The sequence below is a fragment of the Vigna unguiculata genome, chromosome 4 (assembly GCF_037176805.1).
Source record: "Vigna unguiculata cultivar grain cowpea cultivar isolate G323 ecotype 2 chromosome 4, ASM3717680v1, whole genome shotgun sequence".
Taxonomy (NCBI): Eukaryota; Viridiplantae; Streptophyta; class Magnoliopsida; order Fabales; family Fabaceae; genus Vigna; species Vigna unguiculata.
This window is the reverse complement of record NC_140795.1, coordinates 43003801-43021524: the sequence shown is the minus strand read 5'-3', so window position 1 is coordinate 43021524 and position 17724 is coordinate 43003801. Positions and strand designations below refer to the sequence as shown.

General features: G+C 27.9%; 3 protein-coding genes across 5 annotated transcripts; 2 read left to right on the top strand and 1 right to left on the bottom strand.

Annotated features, from left to right (window-relative positions):
• The first annotated feature begins 1720 nt into the window (after window positions 1-1720).
• Window positions 1721-3021, top strand: LOC114182415 (heavy metal-associated isoprenylated plant protein 39-like). The gene is made up of 3 exons (XM_028069285.2): window positions 1721-1865; window positions 2223-2298; window positions 2412-3021. Exons 1-3 carry the CDS (start codon window positions 1860-1862, stop codon window positions 2726-2728), a joined length of 399 nt encoding a protein of 132 aa, XP_027925086.2. The 5' UTR covers window positions 1721-1859; the 3' UTR covers window positions 2729-3021.
• A 1008-nt stretch (window positions 3022-4029) lies between these two features.
• LOC114180851 (heavy metal-associated isoprenylated plant protein 12-like) lies at window positions 4030-5331 on the top strand. Its single transcript, XM_085672400.1, has 3 exons — window positions 4030-4135; window positions 4765-4840; window positions 4960-5331. Exons 1-3 carry the CDS (start codon window positions 4130-4132, stop codon window positions 5277-5279), a joined length of 402 nt encoding a protein of 133 aa, XP_085528526.1. The 5' UTR covers window positions 4030-4129; the 3' UTR covers window positions 5280-5331.
• An 8912-nt stretch (window positions 5332-14243) lies between these two features.
• LOC114181353 (cytochrome c-type biogenesis CcmH-like mitochondrial protein) lies at window positions 14244-16879 on the bottom strand. 3 transcript variants are annotated; one of them, XM_028067779.2, is made up of 4 exons: window positions 16666-16879; window positions 15750-15899; window positions 14751-14882; window positions 14244-14651 (listed from the first exon to the last, which is right to left on the bottom strand). In XM_028067779.2, exons 2-4 carry the CDS (start codon window positions 15891-15893, stop codon window positions 14460-14462), a joined length of 468 nt encoding a protein of 155 aa, XP_027923580.1. In that variant the 5' UTR covers window positions 15894-15899; window positions 16666-16879; the 3' UTR covers window positions 14244-14459. The 3 variants fall into 3 exon arrangements, with proteins under 3 accessions (XP_027923580.1, XP_085528403.1, XP_085528402.1); XM_085672277.1 differs by having other exon boundaries at window positions 15750-15955; window positions 16666-16860; XM_085672276.1 differs by having other exon boundaries at window positions 15750-15960; window positions 16666-16859.
• Between the last annotated feature and the right edge of the window lie 845 nt (window positions 16880-17724).

Sequence of the window (17724 nt, the reverse complement as noted above, 5' to 3'; positions counted from 1 at the left end):
GAAATAATTTTCAAAAATATCAAAATAAAGTGAGTTAGTATAATAGGAAATTATTGGTATATTTGATTGATTTGGTAAAGTTAATAGTTTATCTTTTGATATAATATCAAAATTGTTTTTAGATGTATTTTTTTAAACATAAATATTTGTTAGTTAAATAAATTTTAATAAAATTAAAATAAATTATTTATTGAAAATATTATTGATTTAAAATATTATTTATTAATTGGTAATAATAATATTTTAAGCTAGTAAACAAAAAATTTATTTATTATATTAATCAAATCATTCACAAATTCTCACAAACTTCATTTTCAAATTTACTCACTTTCACCTCCAAATCTATTTAAAGAAACACACAAATTCATTCATTCAAGTCCATTCATACACTTTTCCTCAAATCCATTTATTCAAAAGAACACATCCTAAGTACTAGTATTCAAACCCATTCATACCGTTCAAAACAACACATTCTATCATTCTTAGGCATGATATCTTACTAACCCACCAAAATTCATATTAAATTGTTATCATTACAAGAAAATTCTTAGATAGTAACTAATTTTAGAGACACAAAATATTTAGTTGCTATAATGACTAATTTAGACAACAATTTATAAGTTATTGGTATCTTAAATAATCTCTATTATGAATAAAAAATTATATTTGATTTGTGAATTAAACTATAAATTGATATTTAACATTAAGTACCAAGAAATTAGTGTCTAAATTAGTAAAATTAGACACCAATGTAGATACTAATTTCTTGGCAACCAAAATTTTGTTAGTTAATGTTAGAGACCAATTTAAAGTTTAAGTCACAAATCAATTATAATTTTATATTCATAATAGAGAATATTTTAGATATAAAAAACTGCTAGTTTATAAATTACTGCATAAGTTATAACGACTAATTATTTTTTGTCTCCAAAAAACAATTTGTTATTTAAAAAATTTCTTACAGTGTATATAATGTCTACGTGTACTCTTTTTAACAAGATTTTATTAAGTTTATTTGACGTTTCATAATTATATTTTAGTTAACATTGAAGAAGAAATGTGTCAAAAGATATAAACAATTTCAATCTTCAATACTATCATGAAATATGTTTAAAACGTTAAATAAACTTAACCAAATTCGATTAAAATGATTAAATCTAATAATTTTTAAAAATGAAAGAACAAAAATATATTTAACTCATTTTACTTTTATTTACAAAGAACATTACAAGTGATTTAATGTTATACCTTTATGATTTATTTAGATTTTTTCCTAATAAGTATAGTTTATCTGTCTCATGAAGGGTATAATTTTATCCTAAATTTGGTGTGATTTCTATGTCTTGTATTCTTTTATTTTTATCTATTGTCTTTATAAGGTGCTGTCAAAATACCTTTTAAAATAAGATATCAAAATTTTAGTAATATATTAACACTAATATATGATGAAAACACAATAAAAAATTAATAATAACAAATCCAAAAATAAAAAACTCTAGACTCACAGAAACATTCGAAGAAATGAGGCAGAGAGCTTCAAAGAAATTCAGAAGTCAGATTTGCAGGGACACTATCTTGAATCCGTCCATGATGTTCCTTTCGTGGCAATTAACAAAACCGAGTGTAGACCCCAAAATGACTTTTGGGGTCTAAAACGGATGTACATTGCTGACTAAATCACCCAACCAAACACTACTTTAAGTTGACTTTGTCTTATATTCCATTTCTCATCGACTATATAACCACCCTTTCACCTTCAACTTTTTAACACTTCAATTGCAACAATCTCTTCACTCCTCCCTCATAACCCTCTTTCCCCTCTTCCATTTTCCCCACAAAGTTCCCATCTTTGAATCATTATGATGGTAAGAATCTAACCCTTTTTCAAGTTTTCTATGCTTTCTATAAAAGGCATCATTCTAGAAATCTTCACTCTAATATCACATCTCAACAACTATCACATGTAAATTCAGTTCTTAAATTTTGTGAGTTTTGCTCTGTTTCCATCCTCAATTTTCAAACATGATTTCCAAAATTGAGTGCAGATCTTTTAAGTACTGTTTGATACTCGAAATTGTTTAGATCAAGTTTCTGAGTTCAAATTGCAAACCTTTCTGTTCCTTTTTCTTTTACTGTTGAAGTCATCACTTGTTTTGGAATCTTCATGCTTAGAACTGGTTACAACAATAGATCCTAAAAGTTGCCTGCATTATGTTTGACAGAAAGTGGTACTGAAGGTGGAACTCTATGATGACAAAATCAAGAAAAAGGCCATGAAGAGAGTGTCTGGAATTTCAGGTAAGGAATCTCAACATTCAAGCATCTCTGCCATGTTAATTATCTGTTTTTTGTTGTTCAAGGGCAAGACCAGATGGAACACAAAATTGAATTTGCTGGGGTGATTTTTTCAGGGGTTGAATCAGTCTCTGTGGACATGAAGGACCAGAAAATGACCGTAATTGGGAGTGTGGATTCTGTTAAAGTGGCGATAAAGCTTAAAAAACTGTGTCATGCTGACATACTTTCAGTTGGACCTGCGAAGGAAGAGAAAAAGGAAGAACCAAAGAAGGAAGAGAAGAAGCCAGAAGCCAAGAAAGATCCAAAGGAGGAATATGCTGAAGCTCTGAAGGTGTATGAAGCATATTTTAACCAAACTAGACAGCAACCATATCCATATTACTATTACAGAACAGTGGAAGAGAATCCAACTGGCTGTGTTATTTGCTAAATAAGTATTGGAAAATGATGGGGTTTAAGGGATAATAAAAGAGATTAAGAAAAGAAGACAGTGGCTGGAGTTGATGAAGGGGGAGTCATGTTTCTTTTGGAATCTCCATTTTTCTTCTTTTCTTTGTTAAGTTTTGGCCTTTCTTCTAGTAAAAAGTTCAGAAGAAAACAGAAGTCTAAAAGTTGAGAAATATCTTATGTACATTATTTTGTATTTTGTGGTGTAATACAGTGTGTTCAAAGTTTTAGCATGGTTGCTATAGAATTAAGAATTGAGAAATCGGTTTTATTAAATTCAGGTGCACTGTGTACAACTCTTGAGTCTGTGGTTGGCAAGCTGGCACCAGAGCAGAATAGTTGATAAGACAAAACAAAGGATTTTGAAAGGCTGGAGAAATAACATTAAAATTGAATGTAGGGTTAGAAATTGCATAGGCATTTAGAAGCTTATGAGAACGGAATATTGGAACACATTAAATTAGTTTAGTCTTTGTAATTTTCTTCTAACTGTTTGAATATAGTGGTTGATGGACACTTAGTAACTACAAATATAATTAGATTATAATATATCACTGTTGTGTCAATCTTAGTTTATAAAGTTGAATTATACTTAAATTTTACTTCAATAATATGTTACCATAGTTATTAGGAGTCTAAGATTAATTGAACCCATCATACACCTCATTATATCTTACTTTATTCTTCTCAAATTTGATGTTTTTCATTTCAATATCCTTAATGTGAGATGTGTTTGAAACTCTACCTTAACTTAAAATATGATCAAACTATAATTAAGAGAATTAGTTACTACTTTGAAATTCAATTGAATAACAAAAACAATCACCGAGGACAAGGTGGAATATCTGAAAGTATCCGTGGAAGAAGAATGAAAAGAAAAACTCAAAAATAAAAAACTAAAAATGTTAAAAAATAAATAAAAAATAAACAAAATAAATATTGAAAAATAATTAAATATTTGTTTTTAATATATAGATCAAAAGTACTAATTAAACCTAAAATGAACGTTAAAATAACCTCTAAATATCATCCAGGAAAAAAATGTTTTGCATAACTCTCGTTTAGTACAAAAATAAACTAAATGTATAATTTAATTTAAAAACAAAACATAATTTTCTAAAATAATTTAAAAACGAATAACATATTTAATTCTTATTTTAATAAAAAAAATCAGTATCCCAAATAATTACTCAAGGAATTGAAATTCTAAGCCGCTCAAAACGGATGTAACAGTACTTCAAGTTGATTTTGTCTCTATCATACCATTTCTCATGCACTATATAAGTACCTTGTGAGCTTCAAGGTTTTAGCAGTTCAATTAGAACGATCTCTCCCTCATAACCCTCTTTGATTTTCCCCAGAAAGCTCCCATCTTTGAATCACTATGATGGTAAGAATTTGTAACTTTTTCAAGTTTTCTTTCCTTTCCATAAAAAAAAAAGGCATCATTCTAGAAAAACATCACTCTAATATCACAGTAAATTCAATTCTTAAATTTTGTGGCCTTTGCTCTGTTTCCATCCTCAGTTTGCAAACATGATTTCCGAAGTTTAGTTCAGCTCTCTTTAAGTACTGTGTAATACTCTTAGATAACCATTTCAGAGTTCAAATTCAAAATCTTTCTATTATTTTTTTTTTATTTTTTTGTTATAGATAAATATTACTGGTTCGCATCAAAAATCTTTTTTTACTCTCTTTTCTAAATTTATCAAACTAATCTTATTTATTAGTATTGTAACTAGAAGGATCGATCTCACGATCTTTCATTCAATTGTTTATAACCGTTGGATTTATAGAAGATGTTTTACTGGAAAGATACCACACTAATGAAATCTGAGTCTAATCGTATAAAATATTAATATTACTCTCAACCTAAAACCTTAAGACAATGAGTTTATATGTCTTTATTGTTATATAGTGTTCTACTCTCTCATTTTTAATCAATGTAAGACTTAGACTCACACTTGAATTCCTAACTATAGCAATAGTTTTTAAAATTGTCTGCATTTTGTTTGACAGAAACTGGTGCTAAAGGTGGAACTCCATGATGACAAAATCAGGAAAAAAGCCATGCAGACAGCATCTGGTATTTCGGGTAAGGAATCTCAACGTTCAACCATCTTTGCCATGTCAATTATCTCTTTTAATTTTATGCTTTGGTTTGTTATTGAAGGGTAAAACACAGAATTGAATTTTTTGGGGTGATTTTTCCAGGGGTCGAGTCGGTCGCTGTGGACAAGAAGGACAACAAAATGACTGTAATTGGGGATGTTGATTCCATTAAAGTGGCTGTAAAGCTTAAAAAATTGTGTCATGCTAACTTAGTTTCAGTTGGACCTGCGATGGAACCAAAGAAAGAAGAGAAGCCACCAGAACCCAAGAAAGAACCAGAACCTAAGAAAGATCCGAAGGAGGAATGTGCTCAACTTTTTAAGATGTATGAACCTTATTTTAACCATATCAGACACCAACCATATCCAAATTACTGTTACAGAACATTGGAAGAGAATCCATGTGGCTGTGTTATTTGCTGAGTATTGGAATATCATGGAGTTTAATGGATTATAAACCTATTCAATTCTGATATTTTATTGAGATAAGTGTTGGAATATATTAAAAAATTCTGATATTTCCACACCGATTAAAAATAAAACGAAATCATACGAAACTTTGTTTTATATGATGCAATGGAATAACGAAAACAGTGTACATATAGATCATTAGAAAAATGAAAACCAAGATACAATAGAAGCTGTGTGACAATAATCTTGGACAACGACAACATAATCCTCCCTTATAAATGTTGAAGAAGATGATTAAGATAACATACTTTAGTGGTGGGAGAATAGGGACACCAGAATTGTTGAGGGTCCCACAAAGACAAAGTCACTCATGTCGTTAGTGCATATTTTTCCCTTCTCATCAATGTTCGTGGGACATACATCTAAGATGTAACAATAACTGAAATGATCAATAAATGAAATAAATGAAAAGCAAAATTTTATATAAAGTTTTTAGAATTTCAAATTTGAGATAGTGTAAGTTTTTTATACATGAATTGTCAGGTTCCGTAGAGAAATTTAGCACAAATTTATTGAAAAGTTAGATCTTATGTCATGAGCATAAAAAAGGAATCTTTATGTGACAACAAAGAAAAATAATGTTGAAATGTGGGGATGGATTTTTCTGATTATGGCATCTATGGCTCCAACCTTCATCGATGATCAAGTTGGTGAATGACGAAAGCTTTGTTGGACGTTAACCAAAGAGATTATTATAAGATTGGAGTATTACAAAATAGCTTACGCCAACATGACTAAAATATTAATTAAATATAAATTTTGAATGGGTGAAGTATGAAAGAAATGGTGTTCGTCTAAAACACTTAAACATGAAAGGGACGCTGATGGTGGTGTAAATATAAAATGGGTCCAAAGACAAGACAAGTTACACTCCAAAAAAAATATATGAAGTAATTATAGTCTTACATCGTTTATAATAGAAATGAACTTTAAGATATTTCAAAAATTAAAAAAAGAAAAAAATATTTAAAGTTCTTAAATTTCAATGTCTAAACGATATGAAGTTATTAAGTCCGTAGTAAATAATGTATGAGTAGAACTTTATTGATTTAAAATCATAAAATTCTAATAAATTTTTAGGGGTTAAGTATGTTTTTAGTCCCTGAACTTTGACACAAAATTGAAATTCGTCCATGGTCGAAACTTTGATAAATTTCGGTCCCTAAACTTTACAAATGAATGAATATAGTCCTTTTAATCCAATTTTGTTAATTTTTTTTTAGGTTTCGAACGCACTTCTCAGTAATATTGGAGTTGTTTACGCTGTTTGACACATTCTCGACTCAATATTTATTGAGAAATGTATTCGAAACTTAAAAAGAAGTTAACAAAATTGGGTTAAAAGGACTATATTCATTTATTTTTAAAATTTAGGAACCAAAATTTATCAAAGTTTCAATCAAAGACGAATTTCAATTTTGGGTCAAAGTTTAAAGACTAAAGACATACTTAATCCTAAATTTAGAGGAAAATTAGTATCCACACATACATGTATTTGTAAGATTTATTACTGAATAATCAACACTACACTAATGCTTCAAAACTCATGTAACTTTAATCTATCTTAGTATGTCTATTTCAAACTCAATCACATATGCAAACTATAACTCAATCAGCTTCATATGAAATAGTTAATCCTGCTTTTACACCATTTCAACCCAAGTACTTATTATAACATGCACACAAGGTCAAATTATAACTAATTCAAACACATAGAAATTCCAAAATTCATAAATGTTATAATGGTCTAATCTCTACTAACTATGCACTTTATAATTTTTAATTTCAAATAATTTGAGACTTTGGATCCAACTCCAAATATTTAAACACAACTCAATATCCGAAACAAACTAAAATAAATCAAAGTTATTAACTCTCTTTGCTCCTAACATAAAATCAAAAAGGTCAAATAAAGTTGGAAAAGTTATAACTTGCTCCCACGTATTTGGATTTAAAGATAAAATATATCAATACTATCATACACTAAATATTAAACTACTCAACTTTAGTAAGTTACGTATGAATAAATTTTAGTTTATAAAATAATTTTTAACTTAGTCAATATAATTATTAATTTTTTTGTCAATAAATTTGATTATTATTTAATAATTTTCTTAGTGTAGATTATATTATTATATTAGTATTCATTATATTAATAAATAAAGATATGTGTGATTCTTATTACAAAAAATCTTTTAACCAAAATCTTTGATAGCCCTCTTCAAACATACTCTAATATATAAATAATTTCCATAAAATTGATATAAATAGAAGTTTGTATCAATGAAAAATATTTAAAAATTCACTCGACTTCCTTTAAAAATATTTACACATGACGTTAAATTAGGACAATCCGTAACTACATCATGAATATGTTTTAACCAATAATATAATTACAAAAACTCATAATTATAATATAATTGATTATATATCTACATAATTAATTATGTTGTAATGTGTTTCACTCTTTTTTAAGCATATTTATACACATGTGATGTGTGAAGAAAACATTTATACACATGTATGTATGAAGAAAGATAAAGAAGTATTGCGAGTTTTTACCCATTCATTATTTTAACAATAGATATTATTTTACATTATTAAAGCCAAATGTCATTAAAAAGTTGTTGTGCACATTCTTATCCCCAAGTGAGTGTGATAACAGTTAACCTAATAAAAACAAGGGTATTGTTAAGGAGAATATTGTTGTGGCAGTTAGTTCCATCAACAATTTATGGGTAGACATGTTAACAAAATTCGTACTCGTGAGTATCTGCGAATAAAATTTGTAATGGGTAGAAAACGAATATTAAAAATGGATACTTGCTACTCGCGGGTACGGGTATTTTTGATACCCGCATGTTAACAGGGTAAGTACGGGTATCATAGTATCCGTATCCGTGGATATTCGTACCCGCTAAACTTTAATTCACAAAAATACCTTCATATATATATATATATATATATATATATATATATATATATATATATATATATATATATATATATATATATTAGTAAAAAACATTCTGAGTCTTCATTCAGTAATGGTGGTCGAATTCTTACTCCACATCGGAGTAGATTACTTCCAAATACTGTGGAGGCATTGATGTGTCTCTAAGACTGGTTATGGACCAACATGGAAGGTAATGAAATTAACACTTTTACTTAGATATTTTAATTAAGTGATTGTTAGAAAGTTTTAATGAACTTCTTATATTTTCAGGCTCTTCTAGATTAAAATTAGACAACATGAAACTTTATACAATGTTGCAAGATGTGGACATTGATGAAGTTAATAATTTCTTTAATATGTCATTCAAAAATAAACTACAATATTAATTGTTAGTGATTTTTTATTTGTTTGTTTTTCAGGAATCAATGGAAGAAAGTGAGTTTGTTGATCCAAACATTAATTATGGTTAAATATTTGTTTTTTTAAATATTTTTGTAAATACCCGAGGATATTCGTAAGTATGAAAAAAAATAGATGGATACCCGCATAACAGAACCCGACGAATATGAATACAAGTTCAAAACGAATATTTATCCAATGGATAAGGTACAGGAAAGCTACTACCCGTACCCTACCCGCCTCGTTGACATCTCTATTCGTGGTTTACTCTTCTTCCTTCCAAAATTCCAATCTATGTCAATCATTTTACAACTTTTATCATTTGAACACGCTTTTGAAAATGTCTTGTCATTTTAATCACAATTTTTATTTTCATACATTCTATTATTTGCATTCTTTCATTTGCATCATTATCAAATCTCTCTCTCAATATTTGCCTTTACATTCTTTATCATATTTTTCAATTTATTTTTCTTTCTTTTTAGAAAAATGTTGGTGATTGTTGTCTTTTTTTGCTAGCGGGTCAACTTAAATAACTTAAATATTTATAAATTTGTATTTATATTTATCTATATTCCTCACCTACTTTTCCAACTTTTTAAAAAAGAACAAAATAACCATTTATCTTATATAAATAAATTTAAAATATAAACTTTAATTAATTTAATAATTGTTGTAATTTTCTATGTAATAATCTATCTTTTTAATATGGAAAAAAAAAATTATAGATTTTTAATATTATATTAAAATGGTAAAACTATTTTAAATGATTATTAAAAAATTATATTATAATATAAATTTGGCCATAAAAAATGAAAATGAGTAAAATTGACTACAGGGTTAAAATTAAAATTCAAAATTATAAAAATAATTTTTCTTTTTGAAATTTGCACTAAATACTTATTTAATAAAATTTATTTTATATATTTACTAAAGAATAATAAAAATTTATCTAATAATTTTAAATATATATATATATATATATATATATATATATATATGTACAAAAAATAAATATATCCTCAATATATAAAAAACATAAATTCATTTACTAATCACTATATACATTTATCCTTTTCTTATTTTATATATTGATGATATATTTATTTAAAAAACGTAATAATAATAAGTTTTATTTTTTTCTAAAATTTATTTACATTTAATGTTTTTATTTTTTTCTTATTTACAATTAATCTCAATGTTTTTAATTAACCATTTAAATCATTTTTCTCTTATATATTTTTATTTTTAAAATTTTCCTTTTTATTTTTGAGAAAATAAAGTGTGAGGATATAGTTAAAAGATTTATTTTAAAATATAGTTTGTCGTGGAAAAAAATCTCGTAGTACCTCCCATCTCACAATTATTTAAATTATATTACATTTTGATATCATAATTATTAGTTATTTTAAAATTTTTTGTGTATATATGTTTTGTCGTTTTCATTTTCTCCGAAATATGAACTACGATGATTTTGACATATAGGTGTCGTTTAGCTACGAATTGATGCAATATAAAAAAATATAAAAAGCTAACTGATAATCAATAAAAGATAAATTTTTGTAGTAAAAATACATTATAATGGATCGTAAACTAAAAATACATTATAATGGATCGTAAACTATAAAAAATATTGCTATAATTATTTTTAATTAAAAAATTAAAATAAAAAATAATTATGAGTCTTGATAATAATCACTATTCATAAAATAATTCAACCTATTGCGTCTGAGAGTTTTGAAAGATTTGAAGATTACGTAGCCGAATTTTTCTTCTGATATATAATATTAAAGAAAACGACATTAAATTCTGTTATAATATTTTTTTTTTCCACAGGTAGAAACAATTAATTGTTAAACGTTGGCCATTGTTTCAACAGTTTCTGTCTATTGACTATTTTGACGAGTCATTTAGGTAGCATCTTATCCGTCAATTTATATATAATTTTTTAGAGTATAAAATTTTATTATAAGACCAAAAATTTGAACTATGAAAATAAATAGATTTTAATATTTTGACCTTTTCAATTTTTAGATAATTTTTCACTACAAAAGGTCTGGTCTATGTAAAAAAAATGATATTTTAATCTATTTTTTTATTTATTTTTAATTTATTGTTTTAATTATATTAGATTATTTTTTTATTCTCTTTAATGATGTGATGTGATGATTTAACGATAATTAAAATTATAGATTAAAAATGGATTAAAATATATTGTCCTTGTATTTAGTTTCAAGAAATATGATATTATACATAATTAGTAGGAATCAATAAGTTGTTGATTTGTTCTCAGTGATATTCATCTTGGTTATAAAAACGACGAATAGAAGTTTGAGTTTTGCGAATAAAAAATGTGATTAAAAGAGATTTTACTTGAAAAGTAGTGAATTAGGCTTTTCGATTGAAAATAAATATTGATAAAGGTTATGAATATTTTATACTAATAATATAATTGCATAAAAACTAGTTTATAAAAAAAAATAAAAAGATGTAATATTTTATTAATCTTCTCACTCTTATGTATGATGATCAGAGATTGTCTTTGTGGTCAGAATTATGAGAGTAACATCAGTTTTTCTTTTCGAGCAAATTGATTTTTTTCCCTTTTTTTTTTTGGGATCTAATTAATCTTTATCTTTGCAGGTTTTGCGTAATTGCATGTGATCTTAGAGTCATTAACGTAAATTTTTACTTATAAGTGATCATGATGTATGACCTTATCAATTAATTTTTTATTTTATTTTAATTTAGCTTCAATGACCTATGTCGAATCTTCAAATGATCACTGTTTGATTTCTTGTTGCCAACAAGAATGAATACCAATTCAATCCAACATTCTGTCACTAATTTTTAATTGATATTGTGTTATCCCAAAAGCAGAACAAATATTTATTTAATATTACCACAAGCTCAAAAAATCCATCTAAAATCAATGTACGTACTGAGAACTTGAACAACATTAAAACCTAACCACTCGGTCAAATTCTAATCATAGATTAATTAAGGGTCTTCTGTTTCTTCTACGTCTTTATACTAATAATATTTTTTTCCCATGCTCTTAGCTTTTGTGCAGTATAGCTCATGCATTATGAAGGTATTTTAGCATTTTATAAAGATAAGAAATCCTTTTACACTTAAAAAAATTAAAATATATATTTGGTTCTTATTTTCGTTCAATTTTATCATTTTAGTCCTTATATTGTTTGTTTGTTTAATCAGGTCTTAATTTTCGTCAATTTTGTTCAATTTAATCTTTTTTTCTAACCCTATTTAAATAATTAACGGTAATGAACCGTGACGCCCATATGTCACTTCGGGATTTTTTTAATTTTTTTTAATTCTTTTAATTTTTTTAAATTTTGAAAAAAATCCACGTGTCAACCCAACTATGTCTATGTGTCGGAGTCCATGTTTTATGTTCAATTTGATTCCTATATTCATTATTTTTGTTCAATTTAGTCTCATTTTATTTAAAATTAAACAATTTTGTTCTTCTCGAGATTGAGACAAAATTTATTTTCAAATTTATATAAAAGTTATAAGGATGTTTTATTAAGATTCATATTTTTATTAAATATTTTGGTTTTAGGGTTACAATTAGTTTAAAATTCATTTCCAAATTTTCGTTCTAATTTTAAACTAAATTATTATCCCTTACGACCCAATTTCGACATCTCCAAAAAATCTTCCATTGTTATTTGTGGTGATTGTTTTAAAAAGCAATAATCTTTCGCCACATTCACAACGTTTTGGTCCAAAATGCAGAGATCCCAGATGTGCAGATAACGACGATGACAACGCACTACACTTCGAAAAACATAATTAACTCTTAAATTAAGTTTAAAATCTAGGTTTTAACATTATATCAGAGTCATGTATTAAAGTTTATCTTAGTAAAATTTAATATTTGTTAGGTCTATAATTCTACTTGCTATCGAGTTGCTATTAAGTCATCTATTAATATATATATATATATATATATATATATATATATATATATATATATATATATATATATATATATATATATATATATATATATATTATCAACTTAAAAAAGAAAAGCCAAAGTTCTTGCTTGCGAAAGCTCCAACTAACACCAGTCACTGCACTTGGACTTCTTTCCCTTAATGTAGTATAATCTAAACAAACTAATTTTTCAAAGAACACGTCACTTTCCAAGTGGAATCTCAAATTTCTTTCATGTCCTCATTTTAAATATATTTAATAGTAATAATCTTATCACTTTTCAGCCTTTTTCATATATTTTCTTTACCACAAACGTAATGTTTAGATATTATAAAATATCATACTAAAGTGACGTTGATATATATATATATATATATATATATAACCTCTAAAATAATATGGTACTAAAAGCAAGTTGTATGACAGTCAATACCGCCACTTATTAATAATTTAAAAATGCAGAAATAATACACATGCAGATAGTCAAGTATGGTTTAGTAATTTTTATTTTATGTCATCATGATCTTCCTTTGAACTTGGTCAGCAATGACATGTAACTATATTGGTCGGTGTGAATTGTTGGTTGCTTTGCCAATATGTGACTTTTCTTGCATTATATATTAAGGTAGAGAAAAGTGACGATTATTTACTAAAGAAGTGCAATTTGTTTTGAATTTTATCAAAAAATTCATTCAAAAATATTTAAAAGGATAACTAAAAAATTTGTTAAAAGGATCATCACTTAAATATTCATAATCTTATAGAAACTTACGAAGAAAAAAAAATTATAGAAAAAGAGATGTGTGAAACCTATACTATATATATAATTTTGATGAAAGACAAATGAATCATTAATCTTTTGAATATTGTAGAAAGGAAATTCAAGATATTGTTAAACCTAAACCCTCTACACCTGTTCCTTTACAGTACCACAATACTTCAGTAAAACTAAAAGATTTCATTACCCAAACACTTGAATAAGAACAGCATTTTACGAAAAGAATCAATTTCAATACTCACTGTAGAAAAATCTTGGGATAGAAATACCCCATAGCAATCTTCTATATATTAGGTTATTGCTTCCTGCACTTCCAGGATTACTAACAGTACTCCAAAATATTAATAGAATACTCAAACATTTTGACTCATTGTACCACACTTTCACCATCGCAAAACGAAGAGACGCTGTATAGAAAAAAAGAAGAGAGCAAGTATAGAAAAAAAAGTTGTACCGACAAGTTTTTTCAAGAATGTATTTGATATGTTTCAAAAAGCTCTATCTAGTATATATTCCATGTAAAAGTATTAGAATTTCGGAAGATATTTTATGTGTTTAAGTGAATTTTTTACGAAAAAATTATTTCAAAATATATTTCATACATTTCGAAAATTTTGTTACAGGAATCACATTCTAGAAATTTCGTTTCAGAAAATGTGTTTCAATAATTTTGTTCCAAAAATGTTTTTCCAAAAATTTCGAAAAACTTGTTACGGAAAGTTTCTAGAAGCCCAAAGTAAATTATGAGAACTAACTATACTATATTTAGACAACAAAAATAAGTCAATTGATTTATACAAACTATTTCTTACTGTAAAACTTACTGTGGCCATGACCAACATAACTTTATTAAACGGGGTGGAGAAAATCTTTTGAAAGGACATCCTATTATAAACTTTTGAAATAAATCATTGTGACAAATTTGTGGATTAACATCAAAGTGAAACTTACTTATAGTCACAAACATGTACCACATCAAAGGTTTTCTTCAAGCCATAATAGTAGATGGTCAACGTGATCATTGACTTTATCATCTCCTCCACCAGAAGGGTGTTCTAGCTCCCTGTGAAGGAGGTGGCGTAAGGATATCAAGCATTGTCTCCTTCTCTTTTGGGGTCAATGAAACACCTCTAACAAGGTCCAGAGCCATGATATGGACGTTAGTCTTTTGTTTATGCTTCTTGTAAGCCCATCCTCCTGCAGCTGCAGCAGCAATTAGGACCTATTTGAAAGAACATATTTTCGGAATCAGCAAAATTTAAACTACACTAAAGTAAAAAGCAAACTCAAGTCCTTTCAGCCCTCCAGAGAAAAAAATTACAGGTGATAACCACAAAGCTGCTGTCTGCATATCAAACTTGGGCGTATAGAGTACAGTCTCTCCAAATTCGTCCTCAAGCTTTTTGTAGATTTCCTTGTCACTCTTTCCAGCCCCAATTTCATCACGAATTAACTGAGAAACAGTACAAGTGCTTAAGGTTTGTTTGATAGAAACAAGGCTCACTTTCAAAAACTGCTAGCAAACATGGCTGTTTTTTCATTTTAAACAAATTCTGAGCAGAAATGGAACAAAAGCAGACATAAAACTAGACAAGAAACTTCAAAATCTTAAAACATATGTTCTACAAACATAGGAAAATCAGTTATTTCACACGCCCGAAATTCCATCACAAGCCTAGCATATTTTGTTTAATTCTTTTGTAGCTTTATCAAGACAAAAATTCAGATTAATGACAATGAAGGGTACAGAAAACAAAAGACTTAATTCAAAGTAAATGAAGTTTTACGAATCGTGTATCCAATTAAATCAGAAAGGGGAAGTTTCGTTTTCTTTTTTCTTTTCCTCCTGTAGGTTGCAAGAATGAAAATTGGCAGGCATTTAATTGACAGAAAGCCAAAATAAGCCTCAAAGAAGATAAACTATACAAATAAACAAGAAAGCACCATGCATTACTCCACAAAAGTTGAACTGTTACCACAAGGGAAAGCTGATTAAAAAGTAATGCATTCAAATGATACATTAATATTTGATAAATCATTCTAGAATTTACATAAAAAAAGAATTTGCGTGTTCAATGTTAATTTTTAAGTCGCAAACAAAAAACAACAATCTGATATTAGACTCCACCCTTATGCACCAATGCATCTCAGTCCCTTCTCCTAATTATTTCAGGTTTAGAAGCTATTTGATGTTCCAAACAAGTAGTTGAATGAAACACAAAATAAACACACTAACAGAATCATGTTTCAATTGGCACTAATGAATTAATTAATAAGTAACGACACCCATATCAGAAAGTAAAAGTGCATAGAAAAGCACCTTCCTGAGCAAAATGGCAATGTCTGCTTGAGAATCCTCAATGGATTGACTCCCACACTCCGTGCACCTCACATTGTGACTAATGTTTCTAGCCCGAGCATCAACTATCATTGCCTTCTTCACTGCATCATCCTCACTCGCCATTCCAACCTATCCAAACAAATACCATTAAAACATTCAAAGGAAAAAAAATAGGACTTTGTATGCTGCGCTGGAGAGAAAGTAATGAAACTTCTGTTTCAGCCACACATTTCACCAAACAGCTGCAAGGCAAAAGAACCAGGACAAGAACACAACAAAATGAAACCAAAAAAAGAATCACGATGCCTTAACTCTAGCACCTAATGACCATGACATGCTCTTTATCCCCGCTCATCACCGCCGCACGATTGCTTCTCATCCAAATCCAAAGAGACTACCACTGGATATTGCTCATTGTTATTCGCAAAGACACCTACGCCGGAGGTGACATTAAAGCCACCACCGTTATCCTCGGATTCAACTCCAGAATTTCATTCTCAGCATCAAATCAAGTAAAACTTGAACCGATATTTTGATTTTTGAGTAAGATTTTTGTTATTTAAATTGAAAATCTGCGTTCTGGAATGTACAGAGTAATAATAACTACATCTGGAATTGACTGGATTGATTTCTATATGTGATAATGATTCTAAAACAGAGAACAAACCTAGTTGATAGTTCATGTAAATGCTATTATTTTATCTCTTTGCATTTTCTATTATTTTTATTTTTATTATTCGATCATCGTGTTTGTCGGGAGTAACAGAACATACAAATAAAAGAAACATAAACCCAAAACCCTAATAAGAAGAGCAGAAAATTACAATGTCATTCACCACGAAACTCATAAACGAAGCATGCTACAGCAACAAAAAGAGGTAATCAGGCAACAAACCTCCTTTCTCCAGATTCACTCTGGCTTCTCTTTTCTCCAGGCTTCTACGACTTTCTCTTTCTCTCTTTACCCTCTCTTCTCTCTCTGTCTCTAAAATAACCCGAATTCATCCCTAAACTACACTTAGGCTACGAACCTGAGTTGAAATTTGTGATTGTCAAAGGACAAAAAGTGGACAGTATAGACATTCAAGGGGGCTGCCTATAGAGAAGGGAGTGAAAGGCAAAAAAAAAAAAAAACAGTTTTAATTAATTATTATTTTTAAAATAATTAATTTTCTTTTTTTAAATTTGTAATCTTCTAATCTTTAAAATTTTATTTTATAATTTTTTTTCAATAACTTTTTTCTTTATTTTGTCATTTGTTTCTTTTTTTTAATTTTCATTTTTCTATACCATTATTATTATTAATATATTTTACTTTTATTATCTCTTTCCTTTTAAAAGAAACTATTTAAATCTCTACTTTAATCTTAAAGCATGAAAAATTTAAATGATCCGGATAAAATTGAGTGTTGAGAGTGGTGATACATGAATAGAGGTCAATTTTAGTAAAAATTATGCTTGAACCTAATTTATCAAACAATTCATCTATGGTGGGATGAGAAGACAATTATGGATAGCGACTGCGTTTAGGGCTATGTAGTCTACACAAAATCATCAATTTTCTTCTTCTTCTTTTTGTACTAATATTATTGAGAACGAAAAGGGGGCTAGTGCAAGATTTGATGAAACCTTCCTAGAGCATTTCATAAATCAATTTGGAAATGATGCCATTTTAATAGTGAGGATAACAGTATGGTTTGACACTGATAAGAGGGGTGTTAGGAAATAAGGGTATGTGATGATCGCAGTGGGGGTAGATCATGGGGTGTTTGAAAGATTTCTTAGTGTTCTAGGAGGACGAACCAGATTGGAAATGGGAGTAAATACAAGGGTAGTGAAGGGGTTTGTAAGCTCATATCTAAAGAAGGGATGGTGTGAGGGTTGTTCAATAGATAGTAGGTTAATGGGAGCAATGGAGTGATTAGATAGAAATTGACAAAATTGGTGATAGTTG

Bases quoted from the DNA above. Each gene is read 5' to 3' on its own strand.
- LOC114182415 (XM_028069285.2), top strand. The intron at 2,299-2,411 runs GTAAGGAATCTC...TGATTTTTTCAG, and splicing joins GAGAGTGTCTGGAATTTCAG to GGGTTGAATCAGTCTCTGTG.
- LOC114180851 (XM_085672400.1), top strand. The intron at 4,841-4,959 runs GTAAGGAATCTC...TGATTTTTCCAG, and splicing joins GACAGCATCTGGTATTTCGG to GGGTCGAGTCGGTCGCTGTG.
- LOC114181353 (XM_028067779.2), bottom strand. From the start codon at position 15,893: ATGGCGAGTGAGGATGATGCAGTGAAGAAGGCAATGATAGTTGATGCT. The intron at 14,883-15,749 runs GTGCTTTTCTAT...ACTGTTTCTCAG, and splicing joins TTGCCATTTTGCTCAGGAAG to TTAATTCGTGATGAAATTGG. The intron at 14,652-14,750 runs GTAATTTTTTTC...TCTTTCAAATAG, and splicing joins CAGCTTTGTGGTTATCACCT to GTCCTAATTGCTGCTGCAGC.